General features: G+C 54.1%; 3 protein-coding genes and 1 pseudogene across 4 annotated transcripts; 1 reads left to right on the top strand and 3 right to left on the bottom strand.

Moving 5' to 3' along the window:
• Positions 1-2,610: 2,610 nt before the first annotated feature.
• Positions 2,611-2,684, top strand: H257_07764 (annotated as a pseudogene). Its single transcript has one exon. The product of its transcript is annotated as a tRNA-OTHER (tRNA).
• Positions 2,685-3,185: 501 nt separating this feature from the next.
• Positions 3,186-3,809, bottom strand: H257_07763 (hypothetical protein; the record flags this gene model as incomplete). Its single annotated transcript, XM_009833396.1, has 3 exons — positions 3,186-3,305; positions 3,341-3,501; positions 3,557-3,809. 3 exons carry the CDS (start codon positions 3,807-3,809, stop codon positions 3,186-3,188), a joined length of 534 nt encoding a protein of 177 aa, XP_009831698.1.
• Positions 3,810-4,674: 865 nt separating this feature from the next.
• H257_07762 (hypothetical protein) lies at positions 4,675-8,822 on the bottom strand (the record flags this gene model as incomplete). The annotated part of the gene is made up of 8 exons (XM_009833395.1): positions 4,675-5,180; positions 5,212-5,812; positions 5,894-6,165; positions 6,255-6,405; positions 6,456-6,659; positions 6,728-7,036; positions 7,085-7,750; positions 7,773-8,822. The coding sequence occupies 8 exons, from the start codon at positions 8,820-8,822 to the stop codon at positions 4,675-4,677; spliced, it is 3,759 nt and encodes a 1,252-aa protein (XP_009831697.1).
• A 910-nt stretch (positions 8,823-9,732) lies between these two features.
• Positions 9,733-10,180, bottom strand: H257_07761 (hypothetical protein; the record flags this gene model as incomplete). Its single annotated transcript, XM_009833394.1, has 2 exons — positions 9,733-9,844; positions 9,891-10,180. 2 exons carry the CDS (start codon positions 10,178-10,180, stop codon positions 9,733-9,735), a joined length of 402 nt encoding a protein of 133 aa, XP_009831696.1.
• Positions 10,181-10,275: the final 95 nt, after the last annotated feature.

Here is a 10,275-nt window from a genome sequence, read left to right as displayed (position 1 = left end):
GAGCTGTGTCACTGCGCGGGATGAGCCGTTTTTCGGGAGCCGGGAACTGGCGGGGGATAGTCGGTTTGGCCTTGGGATTGCCCGCAGCCAGAGATGGGAGAGCTGCTGGTATGCCGATGGGCCGCGGTGGGTTGTCCGGGGTGTTTGTGGGGCGGCCGGGGTCCTCCACATCGTTCTTTGTCCAGTAGGCATCATGGTCGGGGTCGTCGTGGGCCTCACGGTCGTCTTGGTTGCTGGTGTACATGGGGTGGTGGCCGAAATGTGCGTCGTCGACGACTTCATGGTCATTCGTTTCGCCATCGTCGCTGTTTAGGCCATCCGATGAATCGTACTCGTTCTTACTCGAATCTTCTACATGGTTGCGGGGTTGCATTAAATTATCATTGTTTGATTCAGTATTTCCATATTTTCACCTTGCACATAACTCGTTTCTACAATGTGCGACGGTCGAAAGTTTTGCCGCGCCCCCAAAGAGTGCATTCATCTCGTTGTAGAATGGACAAATGCTCTCCATCTCGTTGTAGAATGGACAAATGCTCTTCAACGTAGATTCATCACACCCTGTTGCGATATATTCTACTCCTGTGATGACGGTTGATGCAAGGAGCCTTGAGATAATTGTGTAGGCTGTGTATGAGAGTAAGAGCATGTGATGTGGTATTCAGGACTCGGTCAATTCTAACAGGTCTCGTTTCACCACTTGCCTACTAACCCAATGAAATTGGCCATCCCTCATTCCACCATCCAGCCCGTGTCGGTGCCGTACACCTCCCTGCCGGTGTGATCACGTGATTGCGCACCCATCGCAAACGCAAAGTGCTAAAGCCTCCACTTCAGCACTTGCGATGGGTGCTACAAAGACCTCTTGCGACACCGCGTTGGCCCAAAGTAAATAACCTTGATTTCTCGAGCATGAAAATAGGTTATACTCAAAGCTTACAGAAATGAATAAGTATTGAATCACAAAGGAATAATTCGTTTGTTGGCATTCCTACCTTCAGTTCAATGGCGTGTGGCCATTCAAACGTTTGGATGGCCACACGCCATTGGAACTCAAGGTTGAGTGCTGACATTCATTATCTGTTTTGATGAACCAACCCAACCAAAAAATAACCAACATCCTGCGTGAGCTTTGAGGGCACCAGGTGCCCTCAAAGTTTCGAATCCGAACCGATATGTCAGCGGCTGATGTGGATCGCCGGACTATCGAGGTTCAAGATTACCGCGCCGAGCGCCTACGATATCATCGCGATAAGTTTGCGCCGCAGTTCTACGGTGAGACCCCTCTTCCCCGCCTCTGTCGAAGTTCTTCGATGACCTCGCAACACGTGTGAACACTATTAGCGTCGAGCTCATGTCCTTCACCATTTCGGTTCACCCCCAACATGGTGGTACCAACTTGTTTGGCTTGGCGGTCAGCACGCCACGTATCCCCCAGACGAAGACAGTTCTACCACCTGGTGCTATGCTATAGGATGACTGGATTGTTGACTCCGGTGCATCGTGCTCCGTGACCCCCCGCACCGATTGGTTCTGTGGTGCCATCACGCCTTGCAACCTATTCCCCACGGTTGGCAATGGCGACCAATTCACCCGTGGACGGCTATGAGGTGGTGTTGATATCAGTTGCTACTGATTCAAGCCCCTGCCGCCCATTCCTCGTCCGCCTGGTGTTGTTTTGCCCAACTCTCCAGTTCAACCTGCTTTCAGTTCGCCAAGACATCGAACACGACGTTGGATTCACCTTCACTAAGGCCAGATCAACTTTGAGCAGGAGCATAACATCCATGCGGCATTGAATGCGTTTGGTTTGTTCTCCTTCAAGGCCAAACCAACTAAGAAAACTATGGAAGACTACCAATGGATGTGTGAGTGCCGTGGCCAACACTATCTTCTGTCCCGGAAACTTTTCGCGGATTATGGCGCGGCATTGTTGGCGTTTCGACACGACACGAGCAAAATCTTCCACGTAACCGATGAATTGCACTCTGAATTTTATTTCGCGTGTTGCCTCGTCGACATTTTTGCCCATGTGGACAGGAATATCATTCAGTCACATCCCTTCCCCCCTTTCGCCCTTCAATAGCGCTGACCGCAATAAGAACTATTCGTCCCTTTCTGGTATATCTAGTTTTACGTTAATTCAATAGGGCCGTTGCTTTGAGGTGCAACGAACTACTGGATATGTCCACAAAGGACCAAATGGGCTGAGTGGCCTTTATCTTGCTATATGTGGTTTCGTGGATTGCCACTGAGCCGTTCGTTGGAGGTGCAGCCGAGCTGGGCTACAGTATAACCCATCGTTGCTTTGGGTTAAATCCATTTCCGACTACTAGTATACCACAATTGAACGGATGTACAGTTTGGTGTTCAACGCAACCTTTCTGCCACGAGGGCCTACACTGCAATCCACTGTTGTGCGTTTGTCCAACTTGGAAGAAATACAGGTGACAAGGGAATTTAAGGTTTTGAGTGGCACACAACTTTTTTCAACCAATCAGCAGCAAGATACCTCCATTATTTTATCCAATCAATGAACGTTATGGTTTTGATTGGACATAAATACGACACAATGCCCACATGATTGATTCCATGGGGTGTTACATGGGAGGGAAAATAGCTCAGTGATAGAGCATCGGTATCTTAACTCAATGGTCGTCGGTTCGATCCCCGGATTATTTCCGCAAGGAATTATCCGTCTCTCCACTGGGGAATCCGGATAACAAGGACTGATACGAAGTCGAGGACCGAACTTCGAAGAATAGCGGTCGAAGCACGAGGTATGAAGGATTGAACGAAGTAAAAACCGAAGAGTACACACCGCCCCTGGTTGAGCAGGCGCGTTACAATTGGCGAAGCGGTTCCACAACATGTGGTTCTAATATCGACCCTCGCGGAGGAATGTCTTAATAATTATAATCCAAAACTCATTTAACCATGGGGTGTTACAAATTTGTACAAGGACCACTCACTCAGGAATTTGGTACAATTGACCTAAAACGTACCTGAATAAGTGGATGTGTGTTGTTGCCCAGCCAGTGCCAACACAAACAACCAAATGGGGGAGTGCTGACTCCCTGCAAACCGCACACTTGATTGACTTGATGTTACCACGGGACTTGGATTAAGTCACCCATCACAACACACACCCCAAGCCATGTCCCGCAGGACACACTTGGGCCTCGCTAGTTCTTCGCGCTCGCTCGCTCCATCGCCTTGTGCACCGTATCGCCATCGCTCGCTTTGTTCACGCCTTCAACGTAGTTCCTCACCACGACCGGGCATTCATGCATGAGCTTCTGTAGCTGTTCCCATGAGGACTCGATATCCTTAAACCTACGCAAAGCACTTCCAGGATGAAGTCTTTCACATCCGGGACAAACTTATGTCCCGCGATGGACTTGACCTTCAGCATGATCCTTTGCTGGGAAACGTGTTCGAGGATCTCTTCGGTCACTTCAAAGCTGTCTTCGGCGTAGAGCTTGATGCTTGACGTGTGGCCTTCCCGCAGCTCATGAGTCACCAGGTGCTCCAGCACGACGGAGTATTTGCCCACTTCTTTGACTCGGTAGGGGGCCCGTCCGGGTTATTAGCAGCTTGGGATGGTAGCGTTCGTCGACGCGGGACCAGAGCAGAAAATCGCCTTCGCTGACATTGCACTGCTCGTACTTTTCGGTAGCCTTCGCCCCACGCATCGCATTTTTGTCTAGGATTTCTTTGTGCACAACTTGCAGGCTAGCAGGCAGCTTGTCCAGGTTCTTTGGGATATCCTTGACCGTCCAGTCGCTTTCTCGGAGTTCCTTGTTCATGCCCACCACGATGACATCCAGGGGAGTCGCCGGGTTTAATGCCGTAAACAGCTCCAGAGGCGACTTGCTCGCCAGTGATGAAGCCGATGTTTAGTTGAGGTTGGCTTCGACCACCGCAATAGGTAGTCCCATTCTTGTTCAGTTAGGTGGTACTCTCGCAGCATGACCCGCATCACTTGAAGGATGTCGCGAACAGGGCCTTGATCGATTGAGATCGGTATAACTTAAGTAAGGGATACTCCGGAGTAATTAATATACTTACGGTAGAGGAATATGCAGATACCTGGCGGCAAGAATGGCTGCAGCTTCGTCCGTCGAACATGTTAAACACTTGTTCGTCGCTGCCAAAATGATCCTTACAGACCATCGCCAAAGTTTGTATTATGTCCATGTGGAGATGCTGCTGTCCCTGCATGTGAAGCAGCGATTTTGGGACGCGCGAGTTCCAAGTCACCCTTAGGGAAAATAGGGTACCTTAGTAGGGGATCGTTATCAAATACTTCAAATAGGGAAATATAGTAGGGCAGCCAGTATGCATATTTCCATAAGTACGGTTTCATTTTGATCGCCTTCCCTACTACAGTACGTATTCCATAGTATTTTTCCGAGGCCTGATGCATACTCCTGTTGTCTTGCGCCGGTTCGCAACCGACGACTACCGTGTTCACCACCGTGACCTTGATGACAAATCCAAAAGCAACTTCATTATCCAGTCAATCAGTCAGTTCCCTTCTATCACTTCACTACTCTCTACAAGTCATGCATCGTACAGTGTACCATCAGCTCGGAACATATGCCGCTCCGATCCAGGTCATATTTCACACTCTTCAAATGTCGTTCGTGACCAACATTCGGCTACCCACACTCAGGCACGGGGAGTCGAACAGAGGCTCGGCCGATAACACTTCCCCCCATACATCGGGTGACCACATGCACTCGTGAGATCGTCGATCATTTCGTACACGCCGTCTTCGTTGCTCCGGGCCTTGGCCCAGCGACGGAATAGCACAGGAACGTCTTCGTAGATCGATAGGGCCGGTTCCCAGGACGACTCCAGATCGTCCAGGCCAAGCCACTTGATCAGGACTTCCCAGACCTCATCTCGCAGACGCAGGTCCCGGAGGTCTTCCACGTAAAAACCTTCATCGCCGAACGCGATTTGGGTCTTCAACCACCCTCGCAGTACAGGCGGAGCCGGCACGCATGGTGCAGGGACGTCGCTCCCGGAGGCACCAGCTGCTGGACTTCCATCAGGTAGTCGGAGACCACCTTCACGACCCGAAAGGGTCCCTTCCAACGCAACGATATCTTTCCCGGATGCTGGAGGGCCCGGGCCACCAAAACAAAATCGCCCAGCATAAATTTCGCCAGCTTCACGGAACGTTGGCCATCACGACGGCACCGGGCCTTATAGCGCGCTTTGCTGCCACCGTCTCTGCCACGTGCTTGTGCATAATTCCCAGAGCATCTGCGAGCTCTGTCACGTGGCGTATGGCCCGGGACTTAATCCAGTCGATCGTTACCTCCCGGGGCTCGTCCGGGTGGACCAGTCCAGTCAAGGGAGGTGTAGCAGGCAGGCCCGTAAACGCTGTTGTTGGCTCTACGCCATCCAAACGGTCGACCGGCTGCTGATTCAGGGCAGACTGTACCAGGGGTAACACCCCCGGCCAGTCTCCGGGTTGCAAGCGCATCTCGCTGCACAGGGTCTTCAGGGTCCGGATGACGATCCGGTTCACCACCTCAACTGTCCTGTTGGCCCAGGGGCAGTGTGGTGTGACAAAATGATGATGAACACCAAACATACGACCCAGGGTACTGACCAGTTCGTTCTTGAAATGGGACCCAGAGTCGGATACCCAGGTCCTGACCACGCCGAACAGTCCAAACCATTCCATCAACGCCGCGGCCGTCTCTGCTGCAGACGCTGTCGTACTGGCATGTAACCGAACGAACCCACTTATATCATCCTTGATGACCAGGACGTATTTCAGGCTTCCCGGAGCCTACGGGAGCGACAGCCAATCAAAATGAATCAACTCATTTGGCTTCGTGGCATGCAGCGCTTCACTCCAGGGACGGGGTACCGACTCACCATCGACCACCATACAATGCAGGCAGGCATTGACGAAGTTTTTCACGTCGGTCTTCAGGGTAGGCCAATCAAACATCTCCGCAACAGATGCCGTTGTCGCTTCCACTCTCCGGTGTCCCGCAACGCCGGCATGAGCCACCACACATATACGCACTTGCATATCCAATGCATCTCCCGGGATCCAGATCTTCCCAGCTGCCGTCAGAAAACTCTTCTTCTCGGCGCTCCAGGGGGCGTATTTTTCACATGTCGGATGGGGCCGCGCTGCAATTCCGTGATCGCATTCGCCGTCGGCCACACAAATTATTCGTGCCGTAAGGGGGACACCAGGGCCAGTCTGGACATCCGGGCACTCCGGGACTCCACCGGAAAGCTCCGGTCCGGTCCAGGAGGACTTCCCCAACGGCTCAGGAGATCCGCCCACAAGTTCTCCTCTCCCGCCACACACTCCACGACGTACGGGAACGCCGTCATCGTCAACGCCCAGCGCTGGAGCTTGTGGGCCTGGTACTTGCCATGTTCGAGTTCGACCCCAGAGGGTTAAACATGTACACCAGATTCCGGTGGTCCGTAAACAATCGGAACCCTCCCGGACGGATCAGGAGATACTCCAGGCGCTTGCACGATTCGACAACCGCAAACGCCTCCTTCTCCACAATCGGCCATCGCCCGCTCGCTCCCCGGAACGATCCGCTCAGGAACGCCAGTGGTTCATGTCGCTGATCGCTTGCCGGTAGGGCCAGATCCTCGACCGGAACCTGTGTAGCAGGTTCCGGTCCGGGGCATGCGCCACGCCGTCCGCCGAAATCTCTTTCCCACACCATACGGTCCGGGTGGTGTAAAATACACACTTCCCAGGGTGCAACTTCAGTCCATACGCATGGCAGATCTCAAGCACTTTACGCAACAAGTGCAACAACTCGTCCGTAGTCGGGGCATACCCCAACAAATCATCCAACCATCCGAGCAGTCCGTGCATCAGGAGGTCCCCGAACGACTCATCGACCACCCCTTGGCAATAGACCACCGCATCGGTCTGGCCCATCAGGACTCGGGTCGGGGTCACAACCCCTACGGGAGTCATGAAGGAGTAGTACTCCTGGGAGTCCGGGTGTAGAGACAGCTGCCAATACCCCTTCATCCAGTCCAGTTTGAATTAGACTTTCGAGCCCTTCAGTACAACCATGGCCACCTCCAGATTCGGCATGGGCCAGGGCATCGGCTCGGTACACGCATTGATCGGTCTCGAGTTAATCGTCATACTGAGGTCTCCCGGATCTTTCTTCGGGACAATCCTCGGGGCCGAGGCCCAGCACGATCTAGTACTTCGGTACACCAGACCCGCTTCTTCCAGCTCCCGGACATGCTTTTCCAGGAACGCCATATGAGTGGGAGGGTAGCGGCGCAGTCCCGACTTCACCGGCACAGACCCTTCCTTGAGGCGCACCTTCAACGGTTCCACTTTCACCGGCGGGTTTCTCCCGAACTTCAGCCGGAACACGTCCCGAAACTCCATCAACAGGTCCCGGAGCTGCTCGACAGCTTCTGCTGGCATGCCCGCGGTAGCCGCCTCGGCCACCTTGGCATTCAGGACAGTACGCACTAGACCGTCGTCGTCAGGTGCATCTCCAAGTTCTGGCGTTGAATACGCCATCCCTTCGTCGTCGTCGATACCCTCTGACAACTCTCCCATCCGCAGGGTACGGTGCATCGCGACTCCCGGAGTCGTGATCGGCTGATCCCCAAAATCCCATACGGCTTGTTGCCGACGTGCATTTTCCAGCAACGTCTGCTCATTGTAGCCCAATTTCTGCATCACGGGCAGGCCCAGCGCAAGGCTCAACAGGTGCTACGGTCTCATCGACCCAGACCCGCAGCCCTCGCAACATCAACGGCCCGCACGTGGTCTTGAATTCCAGGCTGCCCAGGCGAACTTGTTTCGTCACAGTAATCACCTGGCTATCCGCCCCGTACGGTCGGAGTTCCATCGGACCCATGACTGTAATCTCCGGAGATGCTCCCGCAGCCAACAGCGCAGAAACCAGGCCTCCGGAGGCCACCGACAAATCAGCTCCTGAGTCCAAGAGTGATGCCTGCACGGGGAGAACACCGTCCACAATAGCCGGGAGCTCAGGCCGTTTCGCGTCCGGGACATTCGTCTTCACCGTCGCCACGCGGCCACCAGGTACTCCCGGGGCTCCTTTCTCGCCCCGACCACGTCCGAACGTACTTCCATGTGCTCTTAGCAGTTGCTTGACCTCTTCGGGGGTGATCCCGGGACATTCTCGGACCCGATGGCTGGTCGATTTACACTTCAGACAACCGTTGTTCGGTGCACCGATAGCCGGTGCGTTCGGAATAGGTGTCAGGGGCTTCGTGTCTCCCCTCGGGTCCCTGGGTCCTCCCAGGACCTTCGACCCCGGCGGCTTCGGTAGGTCTATTCTCGTGGGCGGCTTCAACTCTTCTTCGTAACCCACAAAACGCTCGTGACCGATAGCATATTCCCGCAACCAGCCCACGAAACGGTACACATCCTTCTTCAGAGGCTTGTTTCGCATTAACGCCATCTGCTCGGTAACAGAACGGCGTAACGACGCAGTCTTGATGGCGTCCGTGATGATCTTCACGATCGCCTGGCTCTCTTCCCGGATCACCCACTCCTGGCGGTCCCGACGGATAGCCGCAGCCAAACCATCCAGCATACGTCCGATCCGGGAATCCGCGTCCGGGACCGACATATCAAAAACAACAGCAGATTTGATCCGCATCTTCAGGGTGTCCAGGGCCCGGGGATCGACGACGAAACCTTGCGTGAACCACGCAATCCATTCGCCCTCGGACACGTCATCGGGATCCTTTCCCATGTCCCATTCGGCAATACGTTGCTTTGTCGCAGGTTCGATACACACCCTCACGGACATAATGAACGTTCGGACCCCGTTGGCAGTCAGTGCATTCGTCTGGCCGATATACAGATTCTACGCGGCCATAAAAGCACGTCGTTCTTTCTTGGTGGATCCCTCGAACGTCGGGTTCTTCGGGAGGGCCGGGGCGTTGTGCAGGTGCATGTTGTTTTGTCCCATATCCACAACTTCCTTGTCCATCGTAGGTCCGGGCGCAGTCCCGGATGTACCGCCAAACCGGGAGCCCGAACATCGACGGTCTCCCGTAACTCCAGGCCTCATGAACCGCCACCGGTTGTTGCCTTCCATGTGGTAACCGGAACAGCCGCCGCGCAGTCGGATTGGTCCGGGGACTTCCACTGTCTTCAAAGCGGTCCACGCTCGGTGCACGGGCCGCAGGACTCCTCGAGCGATCCGACCGGGATCGAGCTCGGATAGAGTCCCCGTGGTCGCTAACAGGTAGCTCCACGTCCAAGGCATGCTCGTTTCCTGTTCCGGGAAACTCCATGCGTTCAGTCGCTAGCGTGTCTGTAAAACAGCTAAAGAATTCTTTGTTGCCTTGCGCCGGTGTTCGCAATCGACGACTACCGTGTTCACAACGGTGACCTCGATGACAAATCCAAAAGCAACTTCATTATACAGTCAATCAGTCAGTTCCCTTCTATCACTTCACTACTCTCTACAAGTCATGCATCGTACAGTGTACCATCAGCTCGGAACATATGCCGCTACGATCCAGGTCATATTTCACACTCTTCAAATGTCGTTCGTGACCAACATTCGGCTACCCACACTCAGGCACACAGAGGCTCGGCCAATAACAACTCCCCAAAGGTTTACCGTCAAACTCAATTATACACATTTACAACGATGCACTTGCACTGGCGGGGGTTTCGTTCTCTTGAGAATGTGGCGACTTTCGGGCTGGTCAAGAAGCGTTGCCCGTGCACGCGTCTTCGTAGACTGCGTACTTGCCTCGCGTCGCTTTGGCTTTACTATGTTTCAGGAGCGCATTGAGCCCGAGGCCGACGACTGTAAAGCTGAGGACGATCACGCCCACCTTCATGTGAGTATGTATAATTGGACTTGTAGTCCTTGGCACCTTGCGCGGGGGTGTGCAGTTTGCCGTCCATGGCGCCGCCGTCCAGACCAAACAGTTCGAGGGCCAAGGCGTCCGGGATGTCGAAATTGAGAGGCTGCACCTTGTCCATGCAGTTCAAGTTTATCGCGTCCAGCGCGCCGTTGGCGAGAAGGAAATCGGCGACCACAAGCAAGCCGCAGTGGGGATCAGTGTGGTTGTCCGACAGAGGGGTGTTCCCAATGACGCCATGCACTGCCACGGGGAACTCAACCAGTTTCTTGTTGTCGCCTTTCATGTTGTTAAAGTGTCGTCGGGCATGCTTTGACGGGGTCAGGGGGTCCAAGTTGCCCGTGAGACCGAGCACAGACACCCCGATGGGAATGGCCGCGG

The sequence above is a fragment of the Aphanomyces astaci genome (assembly GCF_000520075.1).
Source record: "Aphanomyces astaci strain APO3 unplaced genomic scaffold supercont1.16, whole genome shotgun sequence".
Lineage (NCBI taxonomy): Eukaryota > Oomycota > Saprolegniomycetes > Saprolegniales > Verrucalvaceae > Aphanomyces > Aphanomyces astaci.
The sequence above is the reverse complement of the archived record's forward strand: the minus strand, read 5'-3'. Positions and strand labels throughout refer to the sequence as shown.